Genomic DNA, 26,224 nt, shown 5'->3' with positions numbered 1-26,224 from the left:
CACTGACCCACTCGACCATAAAGGGATGAGGGTAAGAAAGAGATGAAACCATCACAGGAAGTGTGGTCGGGGCTGAGAGGTGGAGTTTCAGTTGTCAGGCAGCGGAAGTGGAACTTAATTAGGGCATGTAACTAGAGCTCTATTGAGCAAGTATTTGATTTATAAATCATTTATTTTTGATTTTGTTTGTTTGCATGTGTTTCTATTTTTGGGAATACAATATTTATTGAATACATTCAGTGCTCATTCAGTATTTCTATTAATGCTGTTTGGCTTAATACTAACTGGAGATGATGTCTTTCAATAGAATAATCTTATTTGTTTCAGTTGCCATCTTGCCTGTTGGAGATCATATTTGCTGAGGTGGTCCTTCATGATGGAGACAGAGCTCTAATGACCCTGTCCCTGGTGCCTTCCTCCTTCAAAGCAGTGGTGGAAATGGAATACTTCAGGAGTAAATTGCATTTTCTGTGGCTTGACAGTAAGATTACAAAAACGGCTATAGCTAGTTATGGTTATATAATGCATGTTTTCCATGTTAAATCAATTTGAGAAATCATCTTTTTCTCAAAATTGTCTCCAACAGGTGTTGCAAACTGGACCAAGTTCTCAGCAGAATACAGGGCAGACTTTTACCAAATGTACACTCTGGATATGTGTGGAGAGTGCAGGGTGACATTCAAAAACTGCATACCAGGTATGAAAAATTGTGCACGGAAATGTAATGAGTACTTCTTATGGGCCCCTTTTCCACCGACAGTACAAGCTCAACTCGCCTCGACTTGGCCCGCCTTTTTTTGCGTTTCCATTGCCAAAAAAAGTACCTGGTACCTGGTACTTTTTTTAGTAGCACCTCCGTCGAGGTTCCAAGCGAGCTGATCAGGCGTTTCGCCCTGTGTGTCACTCCTTTCCCAGGGCTAGACAGGCTGCGCGTGGTTGTGTGTGTCGGGCGTGGTTGTGTGTGTCCGGCGTGGCTGGAGTCCACGGACCGGCTCCCAAGGGGGACACGGATCAGCGTTTCGTTGTTTCGTGTGTGTTCCTTTCCCAGGGTTCGATTTTCGCCTCCATCGTTACCATATGACAACAGACGCGCAGTTATTGCGGTTTTTATTTTATTTTATTTCCCATCATAACCTTTCCCGGGAATCAGGAAATAGTCTCGATCAGATTTCCCGGGAATCCTGTCCCCCGGGATTAAAACCTAATGACGACCCGCGTTGAATAGGTAGGCCTACTTTTTTAGATGGAAACACGACGTGCCGGAACCAAACCAAGTTGTGCAGCACTAAGTCGTGGCGAGTTGAGCTGGTACTGTCGGTGGAATTGCTACCTAACGATGCCAGATGCTTGTTTTAAAACTTTTGATAGAAGTTGTTGCATAGTGTGTTGACCAAGTAGGCCTACTGGAAAACTCAATGATTCCTATTCCATGGGCATCCATAAGGAAATAATGATGGTCTCATGCAGTAGTAAAATAAAAAGAATAAATATGGATATAAATAATTTAATAACTAATAATTGTAGCCGTTTAAAACTGACACAAGTAAACATTGCAATTACATGTAATAAAACCCAAGAGACACAAAAATAGAACCTTACAGTGGGTAGAATACTGACCAGAGGACTTCTAGACACCAAGGGTTTCTTCAATGTGGTAATCCATAGAAAATAAAGGGGGGCCCTCTAACAAGGACTGTTTTTATTTAGCGACAGGCTGCAGGAAAGGGGAAAAGAGGGGGGCTGCAGGGCATCTAACTCACACTCCGGCTTCTGCTCTCAATTCTGCCAGCTCTGTGCAGGGCTTTCACAATAAATGGGCCATGGGTTGGTGGGTGAACATTTATTTATTTTTATTTATAAATATATATGAAAATGCTTTGTGTCCATGTTTATGCCACACCAGGCTTAAACACAGACAAAGTATAGATTTATCCTTTCATGATTCCTTTCAATTGCAGACACTCCACAAACTTGGGATTTGATGCAGACCATCTCCTGGTTGTTAAACCGGTTTGGGTGTATCTGATGCACACCATCTCCTGGGTGTTAAACCAGTTTGGGATTTGATTCATTGTGGCGGCTAACAAGCACTACTCCATCGACATGGTCGTGGGCTTTTACATCACCACCCACCTCTGGGATGCACCTTACAACATCATCCCTCATGCACACCTTACACTACTGATTCCACTGATATCCACACTCCACACCTTGTTAATTATTAGTTAAATTGATTGCCTTTTGTTAAATAAATTACTGTTCTTAAACCGTTCATGGTGTGTCTCCCACATTTGTCATGACTGAAGAGCGAGGTTATGACGGCAGCTGCAGTTTTTTTCTTACCCTAGGTTTTTTTCCCTGCCCATGTGTATCTGGATGATGATTTGTCCCATTCCCAAAACTGTTCATCTACAGATATTGAATGAAAAAGGCATAACACCCTGTGTTATTCTTTACACATCGTTTTTACTATGGATGCTAAATCCACACTGTAAAAAATATAAATGTGCTCTATCCAGTTTATATGATTTTCTGAATCACTACCATGAACAAATGTAATGACTATACAATAATAAAGAAAAACACGTTACACCAACGGTTTGACTCACAAATATAATCAAACATGCATTTGTGAGTAAACTGAACTTGGCATAGACCTCTGAAGAATAAGTCCCGCCTCCGAGGCTCCCGGTTCTCTCGGTCAAATGTCTATGGGAAATAACATGGGGTTTTCAATCCACAACGTGCTCTTCTATAAGCAAGACTCTTAAATTCAATACTTCGTGACGTTTGAAACTCATGGAAATGTAAGTTACTTCGATTTTTGATATTGCATTAGTTATCAGGTTTTGAATAACCTTGTTAGGTTTCATCAAATACATCTAAACTGAAACTAGCATCTCAAGGACGTTGTGGTGGGCTTTAGCCAAATAACATACAGTTAAAGAGTTGTTCCAAAGTTTCAGCCATGCAACCAACTATATCATTCATTTGTTCACTTAATTTGTTATTATCGTTGTGCAACCAGGACTCTCGTATCGCAAGTTGTTTAATGAGAACACAATTCGGTGTTTAGCTAGGCTAGTTGCACACGTCTTTTTTATGTAGACTAGCCTAGTCAAGGCCTGCGGTTCGATGAATACTTTTCTATTAGATGTAGGTACCCAATGTGTTCGCGTTATCCATACAGCATGGCCTTTTCATGCATTTTAATTGCCCATAGATAGGCTACACCAGCGGTCCCCAACCACCGGGCCATTCAGCTCTTAGCAGATCTTAGCTAGATTCCTGACCGGGCCTATGGCCGGCGGCGGAACCCCGACCGCGGAGCCCCCCGGCGGCGGAGCTAAGATCTGAATATTAGCCCCAGCTTGATGATTCGGATCTTAGATTATGGTAGGTGAAAAGTTTGGACCCCTGGGCAACACTATCCATTGGAAATTGACACAGTTTCTCGTCGGTGAGTTCGCCTTAGCACTACAGGCATCATGCACTTAGCACGTGATCAGACCACCAGAGTTGTTGGTCGTAGCACATTGAGACTAGTGCCGCGGTCAGTCGACCGCCTATTTATTTTTGTTCTCCCGTCAAACGGCTCACTGTAAGTTCACCTCTGCACAAGTCTGTGCGCTGTGCGCGCCCTGCTGGTTAATCTGCTATCCTCTTTCTTCCCCCTCCCCCCGCCTTCACTGCTTTGATATAAAAAATGGCTGAGGCAGGTGAGTCCTCCGAATCAAGTCGAGTATTTCAGGCCAACTGGTAAAGGAGTGTCACGGCTTTCAAACACACAAACCATAAAGCCTATGGACGCCTCAGAACGGACTAGTCAACGCGCTGCGGTATCACTCGGGTGTGTGTGTGTGTGTGTGTGTGTGTGTGTGTGTGTGTGTGTGTGTGTGTGTGTGTGTGTGTGTGTGTGTGTGTGTGTGTGTGTGTGATTTCAAAGTAACAAACTCAAAGCCGATGCATGCGTCCAAAACTATTCGTTCAAAACCAAATAAACAACAAAAACAGCGTCCCCTATTCGCTTTAAATACTTTATTTACCGCGCCGTATTAATTCCCAAGTTTTGAAAAGAAAATAAAGTATTTGAAGCGAATAAGCGACGACACACACGCACGAACACACGTGCACGCACGTTCATTCACGCAAGCAGGCACCCACTACAACCTGGAGAGGCTGTAAATGCTTTTAAAAATGATAATGGCTATAGACAATTTTTGACAGGTTACAAATTCTCCCAATTTACTTACTATTCCTCTGTACATATTTGTTTTTTCCTGCATTTTACAGATTTGTGAGGAGTTTTTCTGTATTACAAACAAAGATCTACTCGGAACATTCAGAGCTGCTGTAGAAAAATATGCGCCCCTACTGCTGAGTTTGTACCGCGCCCGAAAAGTTTGGCAAGGACCTGAAGGAGATACTGAGAAAGCTTGATGATGAGGTGTGTGCACAGTACAGTACCAAACATTACTTTTGCCCAGATGAAATTCAATCTGTTGAATTACAATTAGTCTTGCTATTATTAGAGCTATCTTTCTGTTTTTTCTTTTTTTCTTTGAGACCACCAACATCGTCAGACACGGCAAGGAAGCAGCCATGAAAGGACTTCCTGTGTTCCTACGTGAAGATCCTAATCTACTTTTCAAGCAGTGTCTTGTAAGTATTAATGATCATTTATATAAATTTTACAAGCATAGAGATACAATTGTAAAATGAAGATACTGTAATTGAAAATACTACACAAGTAGAAAATCTGAAAGTTTATTTCTGTTTTGCCCTCGGACTGCTTGAGAGAGGGAAGGGAAGTTAATTGCCTGTCTTATATAAAAGCTTATTGGTTGTGAAGTGAGTCCCTCTAGCACATTTGACAGGGGTTTCAGATTATACCATGAGGAAGATGCTGCTTTGATATACAGGTTGTTGTCGGCAGATGTTAGACCGAGGCTACCTGCTTTGGCTAGAACTAGGGGGCTAGATCACAGCCATATCACTCACCACCTGTCAGGTCATTCTTTTGATACTAGTGATTAGGTCTAGGCCTCTACAGGCTACAAGCTATTATTTTTCTTACAGTCCGAGTCAAATGTTCTGGGCCACATAACTACAAGGGTGATATACTCTTCTACATTGGGTTGGAACCATTTCCTTGGTTTTGTGGACATTGCAGGTTATGCTGGTGAGCTGGCACGCATCTCACAGGGGTGAATTATACCATAGATTATAGATAGATAGATTATACGCTTTTATTGAGTCTCTGCTCTTTTATCTATTTAAATGTGCGCTATGCATGATGGTGGAAGTTCAGTTTGTATTATTTGTTTAAATTTCTTGGTTGATGCTTTTGCCCATCAACCAATGAACGTAGAGTAGGTTTAAAGAACGTAGAGTAGGTTTAAAGTTTAGGATCACTTTGAATGTTGGAAACACACATGAGTTATCCTGCATAGGAAATATAGGAGACCAAATCCTGTCTTTATTCATTTTTTCCAGATTCATATGGCGGTCTTATCATGGTAAACTAGCTCATTGTCAGGTGTTTAACAGCGACACACACTCGGAGACAGTAAAGAAAGACGGGTCCTAGCTGCTACGCGCGTTTGATGTGCTTTCACCGTTCTCATGCACACAATTGTTTTTTTAATACATAAATTAAAGGCTTGCGGTTTGTCCACGATGTGGCCTATATGCGGGAAATTACGGTAGTGTAGTTTACATAGTTTTCATAGTTATCAGCCTACGTGCTGCTGAGAAGACCAGAGTTTTTTTACAACACCCTCAGGGGTCGCATAGCTATTGGATCATGAGGAGATATTAGCTGAATGCTAGGAAATGTTATTTGTTTAAAGGTCCCATGGCATGCTATTTTATGGATGCTTTAATAAAGGTGTTAGTGGGCCCCTAATACAGTACTTGAAGACGTTCAAGAAATTCAGCCTTGGTGCAGAGTTACAGCCACTACGAGCCAGTCCCACAATGAGCTCTCCACAAACGTGCCGTTTTTAGAGGCGGGTCAAGGTGGAGGGTGGGAGTGTGGCCCTGAGCAGCTTGCAGCCACGGTACCATGCGCTAGTGTTTACAGTGGAACACTGAACACTCCGGGTGCTCCAGCGGGAGTCCTGGAGCTCTATATCTAAATAATATATTATATTTAGATATCTATATAATATATATTATCATGGTCAAAAGCTGTTTGCACCTCCGTATGATATTATGAATCTCAAACGACTGCGACGGGTTCTCAGACGCCTCTGGTTCTTCCACTTCCACGTCAATATTAAGTAGGCTACAGACTCAACGGAGAAATGAAATGGAGGAGAAGGGGATTGTTGCCCGCGATTGTTGCCCGGGGTTGTCTGCGTCGGGTTGGTTGAGAAGGAATTGGGAACCGCGACATGGAGGAGAAAAGGATTGTTGCCCAGGATTGTCCGTCGGAGCCCCGCGGAACGCTGGCCGCCCCCGGGGCTGCCCGCCCAGCCCCACTGCCCGCTACAGCGGGGCTCCGATGGACAATCCTAGGAAACAATCCTTTTTTCCTCCATGTCGCGGTTCCCAATTCCTTTACAATCAACCCGACGCAGTCTAGTCTTTTCACCAAATGGGAGCTTTATGCAAGCTTGCGTTGGCGCATTGTGTTGCATGTTATGCGCCATGAAGGCCGCCTCATACCTCCGGATCCGGACGAAATTTGTCCGTCCGTACTAAACGTTGTCTCCGGGACTACCCTTCATACCTCCGTCCGGTTTCAGTGTTATGGATGTTACGCAAAACAACCTCTAGAGGGCAGTGACTGTCGTGTATAAAATGACCGGCATCGACAATCGCAAACATGGTATCTGTAGAGGAGATGATTATGCTCTGTGTCATCCGGCACAAAGTGTACTTGGAGGTGGCATGTGGCACCCCTCACCAACCTGCAGATTCTCTGCTCAAAATTTAAATTCAAAAAAGTTATTATTATATTTTTTATTTTTATAACCTCTATAGGTTATAATTAACCTATAGAGCATTTTTCCATATAGTTATTATCATTTGGCTATATGAGACACACTCCTTACCTTCTGCATGGGCATGTTCAACCACAATATGGCCAATAAGAATATTGGTTTTCCATCTTCAACGATACGGGCATATATAATCTCGCACTCTTTGGTGGATTTGTCAGTGGAACCGTCAAGCATGAACGAGAGGTAGGGGGCGGATGTGACTTTGTCGTAGGGTGTGAATGGGCCTTTACACCAACAGCGGAACGGTTATCCAAATAACAAAGAACACTTGCGTTACAGTGTGTATTCACACACACACATGTGGCGCTCGCACGGTCCTAGCTCATTGTCTCATTGGCGGGCCAAATTCTCTGGGCGGGACAAGCAGAGAAAGGGGAGGTAACATGGCCCCATATGACGTCATATGGGGCCGGAAGCCAAATCGAAGCGTTTCAGCGATCCTTTTTTCAAAGACGGCGCAAGATAGCTACTTCTCGGTTTACACCTAACGCAATTTTTAGCTACTGGGGGACCATAGGGAGGCTAGGGGAACTCAACTTAATGTTAGAAAACCTCAAAGTGAAAATTTCATGCTATGGGGCCTTTTAAATGGCTTATTAATTCATAGGGCTCCTTTTTAGGTATAGGCCCATTTGATTGTTGTTTCTGCTGATCAGGTGCACCAACCCATTGCAGCAGCAAATTTAATGATGGAGGTGTGATTGCTGCTCTGCAGCGGGTGCATCACATAGCCCTGGGCAGAGCCGTATATAGAGAGAGTTCTGCCAACTGAAATCATGGGTGCCATCTTGTAGACCCAAGTCAGCTCACTGTACAACGTCTGCCAATGGAACGAAGATGGGATGTTGCAACAAATCGCTCATTATCATCATAAACTGTTTGTGACAAATATATCACGTTGAACGTCTCGAGAAGACAGACAATTATGCCTACATCACCTACAGGGCTCCAGACTAACTTTTTCACAGGTAGCACTGGTGCCACCTAGCTTTTCATTTAGTAGCACCAAAACAAATTAGGTAGCACCATATTTTTCTTTGTATAGCGTGTTATTAATACATGACCTTATGTTTATGAAAGATTGACAAATAAATAGATAAAGAATAAAAATAAAGATAGATAAACGCCTTAAATTAAGCACATAACATGGAATATTTATATTTACACACACACACACACACACACACACAATTCTGTGTGTTTTTATAAGATACCTGGGCATGATGGCATTAAATAATAATTTAATTCTAACGGAAATTATAATTAACCTATAGAGCATTTTTCCATATAGTTATTATCATTTGGCTATATGAGACACACTCCTTACCTTCTGCATGGGCATGTTCAACCACAATATGGCCAATAAGAATATTGGTTTTCCATCTTCAACGATACAGGCATATATAATCTCGCACTCTTTGGTGGATTTGTCAGTGGAACCGTCAAGCATGAACGAGAGGTAGGGGGCGGATGTGACTTTGTCAGCGGTCTTTCCCTTGAGTGTGTCTGCTATAACTCCAACAAATTGTGCACACGCAGTGTCGTTGGAATATGTGGGGTTGACGTTCAGTCCGTTATTCTTCATCATTTTGTGAACGGGAGTTCCTCTTTAGCGATGTTGTAGGCGGTGTTAAACTTGATCATTTGTTCATTCTCCGCCGAGTGATTGGTCTCATCTAGGGATGTAACGGTTACCGGTGTAACGGTAAACCGCGATAAAAATGTTGTCAATAACGATTACCGTTTTCATTTCAAATAAAATTATTATTGCGGTGGATAACCGCGCCCGCGGTGTGGAAACCGTGTGCTTAAATCCTTCCCAGCGCTTCATCCGAGCAGTGTTTGGAATAACGCAGTTTAAAATAATCATAATAATAATTTTTTCAGTAACGGGTAATCTACAACTAATTAATTTTTCCGTCGTTACAATGCTGTTACTGACAGTTAAATGCGGTGCGTTACCATGAATTGATTGAATAAACTGCGTAATCCGAACGCACCCCTGGCTGCACACACAAACTGCTAGTGAGGACGGAGACCGGGCGGGTTAGCGAATATGATTGGCTAAGGCAGAGTCGTGTTTCATGGTAGCCAATCGGAGCCAGTGTTTTTACACACAAGCCAGGATACGCGTGCCACACGCACACGCACACACAAACACCAAACAGATTCGATGAAGCAGTAGAAATGGCAAGTCCGGAGCAATCCGATGAAAAGTTGGTATTTTTAAGGTGGAGATATAAGCACTACTTCAAATTCATTGAGGTCAAAGGCAAGAATGTGCATGTAAAGCGAACATTATGAGGTCGCGGTCACGGCGATCTGCGGAGGAAGTGTCGGCGGTAGACGGAGAGCGAGTAATTGTTTACATATTGTTCTTTATGTCTTGAATGTTTGGATTAAACCTGCACTACTGTAAATGTTCCTGATAAATATGCTGTTTACATGCTGAACCCTTGTTCCTTTGATGTTAAAAGTTGCACTTTTGATAATATAAATAAATATAATAAACACTTAACTATTTCAGTTTCCGTAGGCCTATCAGTGCTTTCTGAACATATTGAACACACTTTTAAAAATACCGCGATAATACCGAAAACCGGGATAATTTTGGTCACAATAACCGTGAGGTTAAATTTTCATACCGTTACATCCCTAGTCTCATCTATCTGATTAAATGAGGTGGGGAGAGACTGGGAGCTTCATGTGATGCAGCGGTCCCTGCACGTCTTGTGCTTTTGGCTTTCATTGTGTAATTTTAATGACTGAACTTTGAATTGTGTAGACCCATTTCAGGGATGCAAACAGCGCGCTTTTCGGCGGCTGCCGCTTTTTTCACGGCTGTTTGGGTGACTTGTGTGAATCGTGTAGATCCGATGAGTTGGTTTTTTTTGGGGGGGTGGGGGGTCTGGGAGGGTCTGAGGGTCTGATTATAATTTCATCAACAGTAATTCTGTATTGCATCTACCGTTGATGCAATACAGAATTACTGTTGATGAAATTATAATCAGACCCTCAGACGCGGCGCCAAACTCCAGGGTCAGACTATGTGAAAATCCTTGCAGCGCGAGATACAGGTGCGCGCGCCCTGCTGAAACAAATCTACCAATCACGGGGGGGGGGGGGTTATTATCGATAATAGAAAATGCGGATCATTTTCTTTCTCGTGTGTCTCGTTTTTCGCCCGTGCCTAAAACCGCCGCTGCTTATAATGCTAAAGCCCAGTTCAGACCAAAGATTCGTGACGCAACTGCTTGCAACTCGCGACTCCTTGCGACGAGATGGGCTGAGACGTTCTAAAAACGGGGCAGTTCACACTGCTGCACCGGGCGGCGATTATTTTTATTTTGGTTGAGAGTAGGCTAGAGTTGCTGTGTTTCGCCATTCTCCACTACTTCTGCATTGTAGTAATTCGCTGGAGCTTAGTTTGTTTAGATCCCGCTAGTTGGATACATTGCATTCTTTCGTAGTGGCGACTTCTCTACTGCAAGGGAAGCTCGGCTTCACCTAAAATTTCGAAAATTAAATGGTCAGATATATACTGTTGTGTTAACATTTCATTGATTAAAAATGCGTTAGAACACGTCCATCTCGAAGACGAGTCCGTTCAGAATCAGCTGCTTATCGCAGGTCGACTGACTCGATTTCCTTCTCATACACTTACGTGTTTAATTTGCGTGTGTTTAGACAGATGGGCGCGCACATACACGCGCACCAAGCATCACCCGCATTCATTCATTTTATTAAATACTCACTCGCGGTAAAACTATGTTTTTTCCCACGATCAAATACTCATCAATCCTAAAAGTAATGGGCTTGTACACGATGTCTGGGTCAAGAACATATGTGTTTGCTGTACGGTGTTTGCAGATGCATTGATTTAAAAGTACAACTTACCGCTGTATCAGCTGTTCTTTCCCAAATAACTTAACCAATCATTTACCCTAAAACTAGATTTTGTTTTGGAAGCCTGTAATATACTTTGCTCGAATGTATTATTGTTATTATTATTATTTTAACGGATGGCATAGCCTACTATACTTCATTCATGTTCATCCATGCAGAGAAAAAAATGTTTCCACAATCCACACGCTATTTCTATGCAGTTTCACACGTATGAATAATCTTTGACATCATAATATTTAACATGCAAGTGTAGTGGTGCCTGGTTGCTGCGGGGGAAAATCAGCTTTGCGCCGGGTGCAAACTAGCAATGACACATGCGTCGGTGTAGAAAGTCAATTGCGCCGGGCGCAAGATAGGGCCCTTCTTCTGTTTGGCGCACATGGCTAATTTGCATACGCTCACAGGACTGTCGGAATGGGAACATGTCGGACTGGCAGCATTACGGGGGCACGATTACGGGCTGGCGGAGTTACATTTAAAAATCGCGTTCAAGTAAAAATAAATAAGAAAAGCGGAATCAATTTGTGGCGCTCGTTGTTCAATATTGGCCTATGTGTGGGAAACATTGGAGTGGGCTTATCTTATCAACAGGTGGCACTGCTTTTTTAAGGATACTAAAATCATTTAATACATTTTAATTGAGTCAAATAGATTGCTGAAGGTGGCACAGGGCACATTGAGGAAAGGGGGCTGAGTGAACTACTTTGCTCTCCGTTATGATACAGAAAATCTAGGGTGATCAGACGTCCCGGTTTCAGACGTCTGTTCACGTTATGCTACAGTATGGCTAAAATATTAAACTCTTCATTTGCAGAATGAGAGAATTTGATGAGAGTGCGGCACTTACTGTGCAACAAGTGGATAAAGGATGTAAAACCAGTTGGAAGTGGCCTTGGCTAAAAGTTGAAACTGCAATTGAGGTCAAGGCAGTCAACGCAATTTCAAACTATCAGACTTTAAAAAAAAAAAAAAAAAAAAAGGGATGTGCTAAATGCACTCTCTGCGTTAAAGAGATAAATTATGGTTCCAGAGGGCTGCATGCCCTGTTGGAACACTGCCAGAGCACAATACACACACAGAGAGTGGCCTCCATCGTATCTACCCAAAGTGTGGCCCAGCTCCTCTGTAAGGACAATCCTTTACCAGCTACCAGCCAGAATCAGGCCTCAGCAGCCGAAAAGATCAGGGAAAGTGCAGTACTCCCGATTCCAATGTGCAATCGGATTGCCAATGGAGAGGTGAGTGTGTGTGTGTTGAAGACTAGTTAAACAAAATTAACGTTTTGTGGATTTTCATTTTAAGAATTTCAGTTTGCACTTTGTCTGTGTATAGGGTGGGCCGGGGATGGCAGAGGTTGGTGGAAATGTCATTATTTGATATTTGCTGCGGGGGCGCGGGCTTCAAAAATCTCTCTTTTTTGACCATAGTTCTGTTTGCATCCCTGCATTTACAAAATGTGTTTTGCCTGCAACGGACGGGCCACATGTCCTGCAGTACACACACCATGGTTTGTCCCTCATAACGCAACCACGGGAACTGCGCCAGCCATTTTTGTTGAAAACAATACTTTTTTTTTTCTCCCCACTGCCCCCCGCCTCTTTCGCCAACCTGTCACTGTCCTCTTCAGAATAAGAATCTGAGATTCTTTTTGCTTCCTCTGCTAACCCTTCTCCAGCACCAACAGCCTCATTTGTTTCCTCCTCCGAGACATTTTTCTTAAAATAATCTACTATCGACCGCTTCATATCTGCTCGTCCTCCTGCAAGTAGCACCGGAGCGACCTCGTTAAATTTTAACTCACACCTTAAGAAATAAGGTCGCATATGCGACCTAATAGGTCGCACTCTGGAGCCCTGATCGCCTATCAGTGGAGCCGCGTTCACCTTACCTTCTCCGATAGCCGTCGCCGTGTAGCCTACGATTACTTATTGAGACATTGACTAAAAATTACAACTTCTTGGTTATTTATTTTAATCTAGACTATAAATATTTCCCCTAAACATCAAATTAACCCTTCTCGTAGCCTACTTAGGTGTCATGATCAGACTGTGTCTATTGTTAAAAGTCTGACTGATGACTAATGCCCAAGGGAAAAAAGACCATACACGTATGATTTTGTTTATCTATTAAAGAGTTTTCTCTTTCATAAAAAATGAATCGGACGTTAGCAATATAAAAATAACTTTGGTTACTTCTTAGACTATAACTTATAATACATTCTGAATGTTTGCATTCAAATCCTAGCAGTACGCAATAATTTGTACAACATTTAAACAACAGACTCTCAGGAAGATCCTCCAACAGGAAAATTCATATTCAATATTCATGTTAAAATATCAACAGTGAAATCAGGGAAGAGCCATTAAAACATCTCAAATATTACGGTAAAAGTATACATTTTGTATTAGACAATCTTTAATATCTTTACTTCTTACACTATATAGCGTATAATAAATTCTGAATACATTCTGAATGTTTGCATTCAGAGATGGTTCATCTTCAGTCCGTTTCGTTTGGTGGGTCTGCTGGGCGGTGTCGATGGGGTGAAGACGAACAGTGTTGGGATGGAATTTGGCTTGAGCTTCCTAACACCATCAGCTCTGTGACTCTAACTGTGTCTCATCGAAGTGGTCCTACAAACGGAGTCAGACATTTTAATGCAATTTCAAAGAGAAAGTAAATGATGGTAATGGATTTTCACAGAATGGCATCTAACCAATGCATAGTTATTGCATGGATTACATAAGCGCTTTGGCACCATGCTGTTTGCACTAGACTCTAGACAAGAGTAACATAAATCTCTCCAGCAAACATGAACTGACCATGTATTATCTGTAACTCGAGAAATAGCTGACCAAGCAATGCTGCAAAAGGGCATTTGTTTGCAATATATCCACATGATTTCCGTGCAAAGTTAATCACAATCTTTCTGACATGCATGAACATAAACAAAGACAATGCCGGTGTTTTGAAAGAATGCAGGGTAAAATGCGGCAGTGCAGAATGATAGCAAGTCAAGTAGGCTAGCCTTGCAATGATGTAGTATTAATAGTTGTCATTATTCTAAAAATTGCATAGATTTTCACAGAATGGCATCTAACCAGTGCATACTTATGCATACTTATGCATAAAAGAGCCTGGTGGAAAAATACAGACAGCAGATGCAGGTTGTTTGTCCCGGAGTTCAGTGCTAGCATTAGCATAAAAAAGGCGCATACATTTTATTATATTACATTATATTTTATAATATTATTACAATAATATTTTCCAAATGTGTTTTCTTTACAAAGTCCATGATAGAAATGTTCTTACCTCACACAACAAGGAAAAATTATTTGGCTTCCAGTTCATCCTTCTGACCCTCTGCTCCCACAATTTCCTCCTAGTAGGGTCCTGAGGGAAATGATGCAGACGTTTACCACGTCCGGGCCTTAGAGAGCATCCATAGGCTACACAACACGACATTTTCTTTCGAAAAGTAATGATATTACAGATATATATTCCTCTCTTGTAAGTTGTTGCACTTGCCTTGATAGCATGGTAATGACAATTGATTAATGTTTGGTCTGTAAAGCCCAGTTCAGACCAAAGATTCGCGACGCAACGACTTGCAACGAGACGGTTTTAGAACGTCGCAGGGGAAAAGTTGCAGCAGTGTGAACTGGTCGTCGCAAGGCGTCGCAAGGAGTCGCCAAAGATTGAACATGTCAAATCGCCAGGTCCAGTTTTAGAACGCAACGATGTGGCTATTTCTCTTCAGCCAATCAGGACACAGCACAGAACAATTTAGGCTTATTAAATAGGCCTACAAGTTGTAGATCCTTATATTTGGTTCCAGAACAACGATTGTAGATAACATTAGGCTTGAGCTGATTCATTGACATTATTTTAACGGGACCACCGTTACCGTTACACGTTAGCCGTTGTTATGGTTACATGCTGCCAGTCCGACATGTTCCCATTCCGACAGTCCTGTGCGCGTATGCAAATTAGCCATGTGCGGCAAACAGAAGAAGGGCCCTATCTTGCGCCCGGCGCAATTGACTTTCTACACCGACGCATGTGTCGTTGCTAGTTTGCACCCGGCGCAAAGCTGATTTTCCCCCGTAGCAACCAGGCACCACTACACTTGCATGTTAAATATTATGATGTCAAAGATTATGCATACGTGTGAAACTGCATAGAAATAGCGTGTGGATTGTGGAAACATTTTTTTTCCATAGGGCTGCATGAATGAAAATGAATGAAGTATAGTAAGCTATGCCATGCGTTAAAATAATAATAATAATAATAACAATAATACATTCGAGCAAAGTATATTCCAGGCTTCCAAAACAAAATCTAGTTTTAGGGTAAATTATTGGTTAAATGATTTGGGAAAGAACAGCTGATACAGCGGTAAATTGTAGGCCTACTTTTAAATCAATGCATCTGCAAACACCGTACAGCAAACACATATGTTCTTGACAAAGACATCGTGTACAAGCCCATTACTTTTAGGATTGATGAGTATTTGATCGTGAGAAAACTGTTTTACCGCAAGTGAGTGTTTAAAAGAATGAATGCGGGTGATGCTTGGTGCGCGTGTGTGTGCGCGCCCATCTGTCTAAACACGCAAATTAAACACGTAAGTGTATGAGAAGGAAATCGAGTCAGTCGAGTTTAAAAAAAATGCTTTTCCGACTTTCTAGCTTTTTCAAAATTGAGGGTGTCTATGACTTTCATTTCGCCATATTTACGTAACCGTTTTATAAAAGCAATAGATCACTTCAGTCATTGATATACGGTCATTATACCACAGTGAAGGGGGTCGCCGCCCCTCCGCTGCGCGTCGGGATGGACAACGCCCCTTAACTGTGGTATAATGAGCGTATACCACAGCCTGTCGTGATCTATTGCTTAAGTATACACCGGAATGGTCCTTCAACAACAAAGCTAAAATGACAGACAACTTCATATTGGATATGACAATCCAATTTGAGATGCCTGGCTCCCTACAAGACATGTAGTATGTGATGTGAGTTTGAATTGAAAATCATATTTCTTAATGTCCTAAACAGGAAACTGATCCAGATGACGTGGCTGCCAAGGGAGTCACTGTGGGAATTCTCTATGTCCTGTGTGGCTGAAGCCTCATCCCCCAAGATCCAAAACATCGCACTCATCTTAGAGGAATCCATAGTAGTAAAGGACCTTCCGGATACTCCCATGGCCTACCTTCTCGGCCTCCTTTATGCACTCAATATTTCCTATCCGGAGGACCTTAAGTACACCTTTGAAACACGTGTTCCTGGATAATGGCCCAAAATGCTCTGTGTGCGATCTCTAAAGAAAAAGCTTTGTCTTGTCTAAACGTTGCAAAAAGAAAAGTGAAATAAAGAAACAGGTTTTCCCTCTTGGAGTCAGCTCTGATTAGCAGCTGTGAAATTTGACAAGTTCACATAATTGTTTTGTGTTCTCAGACTAATTGCTGGTTAATAACTCAAAAGTTTGTAAAATGTGTGTTACACCCATTTGTAAGTTATGTAGTTATTGCTAATAAGGCAACGTGAAATTTGACATTGATTTATTTTATTTATATTTTTCTACATTGCTACATTGATTGTTTTAGCAAAATGTTAATGCAGAATGTATTTTCAAGTTAGACCTTTGAAGCCATACGTGTCAAGACAGCTGTGAATGACATGTTATGTGAATTTGAACAGAACTTTTTCATGTTAATTCTCTTGATGCCCATAGTCATCTCTGACCAGCAGCTGGCAAACTAATGTTTTAAGTGTTTATCACAAATTTTATTGTCTTAAATTGTATTTTAGATGCATCTGAGCAGGGATTATTGTTCTAGCATAAGTGTAACTGCAGAATATTTTTCAAGTTATACCTGAATATTTGGCCATATTGTTGAATTTGAAATTCACTTTGATCACTGACTAGCAGCTGTGAATGACATGTCATGTGAAATTTAACACTGGACTTTTTCATGTTAATTCTCTTGATGCCCATAGTCATCTCTGACCAGCAGCTGGCAAACTAATGTTTTAAGTGTTTATCAAGTGAAGAATGGGGAGATCGCACACTAGGGCTGAGAAGTTCCAAAAGTATTTTAAAAGCCGAAACAACAATTACAGGACACATAAACAAGGGGAAACGTTTCGGGTCTAGCCCTTCATCCGTGTTCCTTGTACGTGATGCGTCACAGGGCGCAGCGGCCTTTTATAGGCTCGCCTGCCAATCACCCCAAGACACATGAGTGTGTTTGGGGTCACAGTGTATCCAAATCACCAAAGTTACACCACAGGTACTATAATATCACGATTATATACAAACATGTACAGGAGATATAACATTTGTATACAGAAACATAGTCACATTTTAATAGTGATGCCATATTTAAATTTAAATGTAAAAAAAATATATATATATAAAACATAACAATATTTAGAAAAAGGTACACATCACCCTTTGTAGCATTCCCAGCTGGACTTTATTCAGACTTTAATTAGCGATGCACTCCATAAAGATGACTGATGGCCCATGGTGCGGTATCAACCATTTATTTCCATACATACACACCACAGATACACCGTAAGAGCTGAAAGCAAATAAAAGGCACAATCATGCACTCGTAATATGACCATGCTTTCCCCACAGCTAGCTACCACAACGAGATGAATAGCACTAGCTAGCATTAGCTAACTCCAAAAATGCATACTCTTACACATATATCAACACACATACCTGTTCGCCTTCCAGCTAGGTGCTATTAAAAGGATGAACAATGCTTCCTATGTTTTGTGAACAGTTCTAAGCATGAACAAACGTGTTCACCTCTTAAACCTTCCTTTCCGTCTGGGTCGCGCACCGCGAGACCGCAGGTAAACGTCTCTGTAGCCTTTCAAAATAAAGGTCCCACAACAAAGTGCAAGTAAAATTCGCTATGAATATTAATCAGAAACATATTTAGGGCACCATACAAATTTGAATGAACAAATGTGATATCCAAGGCACTATAAACCAATGACCAATATAAAATATGATAAACAAAATTATATGGGTCATTTACACCCTTATCAAAAGCAATATCATCATAGCACATTAGGTTATCTTGCGTCCATGTTGGCCGTCCATTATTCAACCAACTATTCTAATTACAACAGTTACAGCGAACATGTTAAGGTAAATTCATCATTGATACCACAGAGACGGTCTCCTAAGACCAGTTCAGACCAAAGATTCGCGACGCAACGAGACTCTTGGGACGTCGCAGGGGAAAAGATGCAGCAGTGTGAACTGGTCGTCGCAAGTTGCAAGGAGTCCCCAAAGATTGAACATGTCAAATCGTCGGGTCCAGTTTTAGAACGCAACGATGTGGCTATTTCTCTTCAGCCAATCAGGACACAGCACAACAATTTAGGCTTATTAAATACAAGTTGTAGATGCCAACGGTATTATCTTTGGTTTTACACCGCACTTATTTAACATGCCCTGCAAATGTATAAATCAGTGTTCGAATTACGTGGGAGCCAGAGGGAACCGAGCTTCCAAAAAGGCAAAGTCAAAAAACTGAGGGGTCTCATATCTGAAGGTGTCTGCCATATTTGGCATTGTAATTTCATCTTAAACAACACTCATCCATCCCCGTGCAGTCTCTTACCATTAAAAAAATGGTAAGAGACTGCCACAGTCAACATTTACACCCGCGGACCCTGCTATAAGGTATGCATTACAAGATTCTACAGAATCTCACGCCAGTAATGTAATGCATTACTGAACTGGTCGTAGGAGACCATTCGGGAACCATGCCTATGTAGGTAAACAAATGATACGTCTAAACGTAAAAAAAATTATGAAAAAAAAATGTATATAAAAAAAAATGTTTTAAAAAAAATTATATAAAAAAAAAATTGGACCTGCGCACAAATGTTTTTTTTGGACATGCGCGCGCAGGTAAAAAAAAAGATGCGCGTGCGCATGTCAAAAAAAAGATGCGCGCGCAGATCCAAAAAAAAAGATGCGCGCGCAAAAAAAAAGATGCGCGAGCATCTTTTTTTTAACATGCGCACGCGCATCTTTTTTTGGACCTGCGCGCGCATGTCCAAAAAAAGATGCGCGTGCGCAGGTCCAAAAAAAAGATGCGCGTGCGCATGTCAAAAAAAAGATGCGCGCGCAGGTCCAAAAAAAAACATTTGTGCGCAGGTCCAATTTTTTTTTTTTAATTTATAATTTTTTAAATTTATTATTTTTTTTTATATAATTTTTTTTATATAATTTTTTTTTATATATACATTTTTTTTTAATAATTTTTTTTATGGAATTTTTTTTTATATAATTTTTTTTATATAACTTTTTTTTCATATCTTTTTTTAAATCATTTTTTATATATATTTAGATATATTTTTATAATTATTATTTTTTTATTATTTAATAATAGGTAAGACCGCACGGGGATGGATAATGAGCGTTGTTTAAGATTAAATTACAATGCCAAATATGGCAGACACCTTCAGATATATGAGAGACCCCCTCAGTTTTTTTACTTTGTTGCCTTTTTGGGAGATTGGTTCCCTCTGGCTCCCACGTAATTCGATTTATACATTTCAGAGCTGCCAACTTGCACGGTTTTACCGTGTGACACACGTTTTTGCCTGCTTACAAAAAACACGCGTCGTCGTCGTCCCGCCCCCCCCCCCCGTCAATCCCGATCGTCGGTCCGTCCGTCCCCGCCCGTCAACAATCACGATCCCCCCCCCCCTCCCCCCCACAGTCAACATTTACACCCGCGGACCCTGCTATAAGGTATGCATTACAAGATTCTACAGAATCTCACGCCAGTAATGTAATGCATTACTGAACTGGTCGTAGGAGACCATTCGGGAACCATGCCTATGTAGGTAAACAAATGATACGTCTAAACGTAGGAGTCTTTGTAGCGCGTTAAGACTGGACATTATCGGGAAACCGGGCCCAAAGCTCTTCTGACTGCGCAGATTCCACAAGATGGATCATATCTGAAGCTGATTGGTTCCACGTTGCTTAGCAAAGTAAACATTCGTTGAAAAACACACCATAAAGCATGTCAAATGTAAGTAACATAATTAATATACCTTTCCCATATCTGACCCAACTCTGTCTCTGGGACTTGCTGGTGGTTGACTGGTGTGCATTTACAGTTATGGTCAACATTATGACAGCCTCTAAACTCGCTTCAGTAAAGATATAAGACTATACAAGCTATAGTAGGCACACAAAATATTACATATGCGTGTCCAGAAAAACGTGACATTTCAAGACAGTTGACAGATAAACGGCCATCATTGGATCAAATCAATATTTAATATCGTGTCCATCAATCATGAAAAACAAATTTTAAAGCTACTGAATAGTAAAAAAATAGTAATAAGCATTCCTCTGCTTGGTCCTCCAAACTTGATTAGCAGAATATAACCACAAGGTGTTGCAGTATTGTTTTATAGGCCTATTACAAGAATAAGCAGACTGTAAAGCACTGAAAACTACCAGCTTATATCAGATGCACAATGGTAGTCTCCTATACTATATTCAATCTCCAAGTTGGAACTTGCAAACGCACAGCATGAAAGTAAATGAGACCAAAGTCTATAGGCTTGACAGATTTACAAGCCAAAAACTTTTATTTGAACAGAGGTTGAGCAGACTCATAAGGAAATTAAGGTAAAACATTAACAATTGGTTCCTTTGACAGCCACTTATCAATATCAATTTTGGTTAACTCGCCTTCACTTGACTTAACATCATGGAAGTAAATAAACCAACCCACTTAGAAGACCATGAAGAAACATCTCCACATTTATTCTGAACCTGCCTTCCATTCATCTTTGAGGTTTCTGCTACTGCAGTGTTTCAACCAGTTGTGTGTTGTGTTGTGTGTGTTCATATAAACCAACAGAATTCAGGCTGACAAGACCAACAGCTCAGCTCTGTAGTGGTAACCGTGTCGCTCTACTGCTTGCGTTTCCCTTTCCTCTGTTTGATGGTGGTTGATCTTTAGGTAGCAATAACTGAAAGAAGTACTCATTACATTTCCATGCATAATTTTCATACCTGGTATGCAGTTTTTGAAAGTCACCCTGCACTCTCTAAACGTATCCAGAGTGTACATTTTGTAAAAGTCTACCCTGTATTGTGCCGAGAACATGGTCCAGTTTGCAACACCTGTTGCAACACCTGTTGTTACAACCATTTTGAGAATAAGATGATTTCTCTAATTGATTTAACATGGAAAACATGCAGTATGCAACCAGTATAGCTACGACCGTTTTTGTAATCTTACTGTCAAGCCACAGAAAATGCACTTTTCTCTTGAAGTATTCCCTCTCCACAACTTCTCTGAAGCAGGAAGGCACCAGGGACAGGGTCATTAGAGCTCTGTCTCCATCATGAAGAACAACCTCAGCAAAGACGATCTCCAACAGGCAAGATGGCAACTGAAACAAATAAGATTCTTCTATTGAATACATCATCTCCAGTTAGTATTAAGCCAAACAGCATTAATAGAAATACTGAATGAGCACTGAATGTATTCAATAAATATTATATTCCCCCAAAAAAGAAACACATGCAAACAAACAAAATCAAAAATAAATTATTAATAAATAAAAGACCTGCTCAATACATGTTGCCAACTCCTGCTCCTGCTCTCTTCCATGTGTCATGGGCTCTATCCGTCTTCTCTTCCTACGTAGAAATGTCAAAGGGGTGACATTAGCAAGATGCTTTTCATGTAGGGGGGTTTGACGGTACATGGTTTGGTTCATATTTTGGTTTAAGAGTCCATTTGGTACAGGAAAATAAAGTGATATTATTGTTGACAAAATCCTCTTGCTGGGGACTAATACAACACTACAGTACCTTTCCTGTTCCTTTAAGCCCCCCCCCCTCCCCACAGAAACACATCGTAGTTATCAAGTAAGAAGTTGTTCATACCTTTGGTGTTCAATGTTGTCTAACAGAAGCTGGCACCACCATCTTGCTGACCTGAGTGAAGTCGAAGGTCCAGTCCAGTGCCATGTACAGTGCGTACTGTAATCCATATTATAAACAACGGTTAACATTCTTTTCATATGATAGAACAGTTGATACACAGTTGTTACTGTACATATAAACCATGTCAATTATCCTTTTCTCTTGGCACCTGCTTATGTTATTATGTTTGATGCCGAGGTGCACAATCCCATCACTTATTTATCACTTACCATTAGCATGAACACGCCACAGTCCGCGCTGCCTGCTTGTTCTGGAATATTCTGATAAAAAAGCCAGAAGTTATTGACAACTCAATTATATTTAAATATATTTAATACAATTACATTTCTTAGTACTATTCCAATGCATAGCACATTTCACAAGGCATATATAAATCCGAAATTTCCATCACCTTGTTTGAAACAAATGCCCAGGATCCTGGCACTATCTTTGCTGCAATGGTGCTATATAAGACAAAAGGATAGCATGGTGAAATACACTATTAAAGACCTCACATGATTTTGATGTGACGTGACATTTGTGGTCAACATTTTAAGCCATTTAAGCTTGCTTAATTAATTGGCTTCCATTATTGGTTTAAGCAACAGTGGAGCAGGTGTGCATAGTATGACTCCAGATTGTGCTACCTTGATCACCACAAATGAATGAATGAACACATCACCAAAAGGCTTTTTTTAACACGGCAGAACCAACATTGAACGGTTGATAACATTCTTAACTCTACAGGCTTCTTTAGAACACAGCAAAAGCAACATTGAACGGTTGCCAACATTCTTAACTCTACTAGGAACATTGAACGGTTCCTAAACATAACAATATGAATAATAACAATATAACACCATGCAAAACACAAAAACGAACCAAACATTAATTTACGGGAACATTGAACGGTTCCTCAATATTAGACTGAAACATGAACATGGATAAATAATGCCAGTCTCCATAGCAACTAAGCATGGAGGAATCAAGAAGACGTATCCTCTTAAATTTAGGCTTCAGGACCTGTAAAATATACCATTTTCAAGTAAAGGTTGAATCTGCATTGTACTACTGCAAATGTACATTACAGCTTCACTGTAATGCCTTTTTCATAACTTTTAAGTGAACATATGTGACAAAGCAGATTATTTTACATGACATAGATTACACTTCTCATGACAATGTGTGGCTGGAATTTAAAATCTAAAAGTAGATGCAATATTTGAAAAGTATGTCATGTGACCAAATAATAATAAAATGGTGACATTCTTATAAAAAACTCTGACATGATGCCTGTTAAACTTACACCTAGTATCCAGTATCCTGGTTTCCATACAGGAAAAAGGATGCAGTCTCTAGATGCTGCATCTACCTGCATCATTCGAATGCTTGTAGTTTCAACATGAAGATATTTTTAGATACGCAACCATAGTACGACATACTGTCACTATGTACAGGGTTAACAAACTTAAGCCATACACAACACATGCATAGAACTTACTGGCAGCGAGAGAAACGGGTCGACATTGAGAGGTCTCCAAGTGGGGATAACATCCACAGCATGAACATCCTTTCCCTGTAAATCACAGAACACCAGTTTAAATTATTTGGGTTTACACAAAATAAATAAGCACTATCAATGATAGAAAGTTGTACCTTGAAATGATACAAAAAATATCCATACACACTTTTGCCTGGCAATCTTGATGACCAGTGATAAACAGTTGACGATCTGTAATAAAACAACAGAATGTTTTATGGATTGCAAAGACATTTTACTAAACAATTTTCAAATATTTGTGTGATTAAAAGTGTACTTACTGTTGCCTCCACTTCTCTGTCCAATCCCAGAGACATGAAGTCCAGCCTTTTTAAAACTGTGGTGCCCACTTGAAATCGCCTCGCCTCATCCAACACATCATCGAGCTTTAAAATGACAGTCAGTTAAGTACTTACTACTATATCATACTTGACAGCAAAAAACAATAGAAAACCTCTTTAGAACTAAATTATATGAAGAAAATACTTCACTTTGTTTAATGTGGGCCATATTAGGCCTATTAGTAAGCAAGAAAAATAAAGAAATACATTTACCCATGTCAATTGTCCTTCGTCCATCTCATGCTCCGTTACTTCCCTTCCTGCACATATGTGGTATATGTGCTTCATTCCACAAGTGTTCATTGCAAACCTCAAAACCTCCTGCAATATGGTCAGAGAAGCCCAATTTCAGAAATGACAAACATAATAAGCAATGTGTGGAATTTGTACCATAGCATGTCTTTCTAGCAACTTAGTAAATAATGTTACAAGTTGTACAACATTATATTTTAGTGCATTAGATAGTGTAGTATTAGGTGCTACATTTTTGTACTGTGATGATCTCTGGAATACCTGTTGTGGTTGTAGCTGCTTCCACTACAAGCTTCCACTGCTATTGTCGCACTCATGCCAGAAGCTTCTACGTTAATTGTAGGGGCTACGTTGACAGCAGGGGTCGGTGGTGGGATGATGGCAGCGGCCTGGTTCGTACCGGTGGTCGGTGGTGGGATGATGGCAGCGGCCTGGTTCGTACCGGTGGTCAGTGGTGGGATGATGGCAGCGGCCTGGTTCGCAGGGGGTGCCACGGATTGAGTCACAACAGAGGCTGCTGCAGTGTTTACAGACTGGGCAGCTGTGCAAGATGCAGCAGTGGCTGCTGATGCTGTCAGCAGGCAAGGGAAACAATTAAGATTATGACCTTTGACATTCTAAACAGTAAGTGTTAACCAAAACAAACAATTACTGCTAGGAATTTCCACACATTGGATTAATAAAGCCTTTTTATTGCAGGAGATTTTTTACAAAGACAATACCAGTTTGACATCCGAATGTCACAACTATACTGTGCACGTAGATACCTAAAACCGCCTGCCCACTGGAGTTCAACTGTATTTGCAGTGCACTCCCCAATGTTTTCTTCATGTTCTCTATTGTTTTGGCATTGTGTCCATTGTTGTAGTGGTGCAAAATGTTCCTCATTAAAAAAAATATGGGACGATGGACTCATCATGTCTAAGAAGTGGTTGTTCTTCCTCAATCCACTGAAGAGCTGCTCGGCACACTGGGTATTGGCCCAGCCACGTAACTCAGGCACAAGCTCTACCTTGCGCAGAACATCCTTTGGGTCTTTGGTGTTCCTCATGAAAGCGGTCACAAAGAGCATAATGCTCTGATGACCCTGTAATAGGGTGGCCATTTTCATCAGGTACTGGCTTCTTTGTAGTTAGCCAAGGCAAGCTGACTTTCACTTTCTTTGCAGAGGCCAATCTGATGTTGTCATCAGTAGGATCCAGCAGTCTCCCCTCATGAGGGCTTAAGGGCGAGGACTATGGCTCTCTTATGTTTGTATGTATGTGTTGCCAGTCCCCTTGCAAAATCATACAAGGTCACATTGGAAATGCTTCATTGATAGCAGCAGATCAGCACAATCTCTTGGGCTCTCAGCCCTTAGGTTGAGTTTAACTCCATAAACAACAGCACAAGGGCATGTGACCACAGCACATCCACCTGGTAAAATAAAGTTATCGTACCCGCTATGAGTAACCATTACAGTGAAATGTAGTGAAGTCTGAAAGTTATTACTGATGCAAACACTTTTGAATATAAATCAACTCACCAGAAGCCCCCCAGACCTTTGCAAACACTTTGTCATATGCTGACCGGTTCTGCATTTCTTTGCGGAGCCTCATAATAAGGTCCATCCTGGAGCCCTTGGAGTCTATGCCACACCCCTTGCAGAGACTTCGCACAGCTTCCACCTATGATGTTAAATAGCAAATATTACAGCCCTGATAGATTTAACAATGAGAAAAACCATACAAATACTCCACAGTGTGCAAATACCTTCAGTTTCAGAATCTCGTCAGTGAGCTGGTCCTCTGTAATTAAGAGGTTGGATTCTTCATCTGGGTTCCTTGGTGTGTGGATTTTGCAGTGTTCTGTGTTTGACACCATACTGGAGCCTCTTGTGTGGGGACCAATCCATGGTGCCCAGTTAAGGTAACTGGGCCGTACCACAAACGAATTCTGCTTGTAACCTGCAGGAACATTTCAGAAGAAGAGTACAGAATATGTTACTCTCATTGCAGCACCTGTAGGATTTTCATTCATGTCACTCAAAACATATTTTGGATGTTGACAAATTCTGGTTCTGGATGTAGTTCATACCAGTGGCGGCTGGTGGTTTTTTAAGTGAGGAAGGAAGGACTGTGCGCTTGGTTGCCATTGGCCTGCTTGCACTGTTTGTGGCGTATGGTGGCATAAGA

General features: G+C 41.0%; 1 protein-coding gene and 2 long non-coding RNA genes across 5 annotated transcripts; 1 reads left to right on the top strand and 2 right to left on the bottom strand.

Annotated features, from left to right (window-relative positions):
* Nucleotides 1-2,687: 2,687 nt before the first annotated feature.
* On the top strand, nucleotides 2,688-16,546 carry LOC311359504. Its single transcript, XR_014638240.1, has 4 exons — nucleotides 2,688-2,807; nucleotides 4,294-4,447; nucleotides 4,567-4,662; nucleotides 15,977-16,546. It is a non-coding gene; the product is annotated as an uncharacterized lncRNA (long non-coding RNA).
* LOC311359506 lies at nucleotides 13,329-17,484 on the bottom strand. The gene is made up of 3 exons (XR_014638242.1): nucleotides 17,376-17,484; nucleotides 14,229-14,309; nucleotides 13,329-13,549 (listed from the first exon to the last, which is right to left on the bottom strand). It is a non-coding gene; the product is annotated as an uncharacterized lncRNA (long non-coding RNA).
* A 3,560-nt stretch (nucleotides 17,485-21,044) lies between these two features.
* On the bottom strand, nucleotides 21,045-25,928 carry LOC311359204 (uncharacterized protein). Of its 3 annotated transcripts, none has more exons than XR_014638184.1 (8): nucleotides 23,739-23,797; nucleotides 23,606-23,649; nucleotides 23,419-23,493; nucleotides 22,330-22,381; nucleotides 22,148-22,198; nucleotides 21,879-21,974; nucleotides 21,568-21,629; nucleotides 21,045-21,379 (listed from the first exon to the last, which is right to left on the bottom strand). XR_014638184.1 is itself a non-coding variant. In XM_084479186.1 (8 exons), exons 1-7 carry the CDS (start codon nucleotides 23,772-23,774, stop codon nucleotides 21,561-21,563), a joined length of 372 nt encoding a protein of 123 aa, XP_084335312.1. In that variant the 5' UTR covers nucleotides 23,775-23,797; the 3' UTR covers nucleotides 21,045-21,379; nucleotides 21,557-21,560. The 3 variants fall into 3 exon arrangements, 1 of the variants encoding a protein (XP_084335312.1); XM_084479186.1 differs by having other exon boundaries at nucleotides 21,557-21,629; nucleotides 21,930-21,974; XR_014638183.1 differs by lacking the exons at nucleotides 23,419-23,493; nucleotides 23,606-23,649; nucleotides 23,739-23,797 and adding exons at nucleotides 25,592-25,717; nucleotides 25,803-25,928 and having other exon boundaries at nucleotides 21,557-21,629; nucleotides 21,930-21,974.
* Between the last annotated feature and the right edge of the window lie 296 nt (nucleotides 25,929-26,224).

The sequence above is a fragment of the Micromesistius poutassou genome (assembly GCF_964030765.1).
Source record: "Micromesistius poutassou genome assembly, chromosome: 15".
NCBI classification, from domain to species: domain Eukaryota; kingdom Metazoa; phylum Chordata; class Actinopteri; order Gadiformes; family Gadidae; genus Micromesistius; species Micromesistius poutassou.
Note: the sequence above shows the minus strand (reverse complement) of the source record. Positions and strands in the feature narration are given on the sequence as shown.

Bases quoted from the DNA above. Each gene is read 5' to 3' on its own strand.
- LOC311359204 (XM_084479186.1), bottom strand. From the start codon at position 23,774: ATGTCTCTGGGATTGGACAGAGAAGTGGAGGCAACA. The intron at 23,494-23,605 runs GTGTGTATGGAT...TGTGATTTACAG, and splicing joins ATCAAGATTGCCAGGCAAAA to GGAAAGGATGTTCATGCTGT. The intron at 21,975-22,147 runs GTAAGTGATAAA...TATGGATTACAG, and splicing joins GTGGCGTGTTCATGCTAATG to TACGCACTGTACATGGCACT.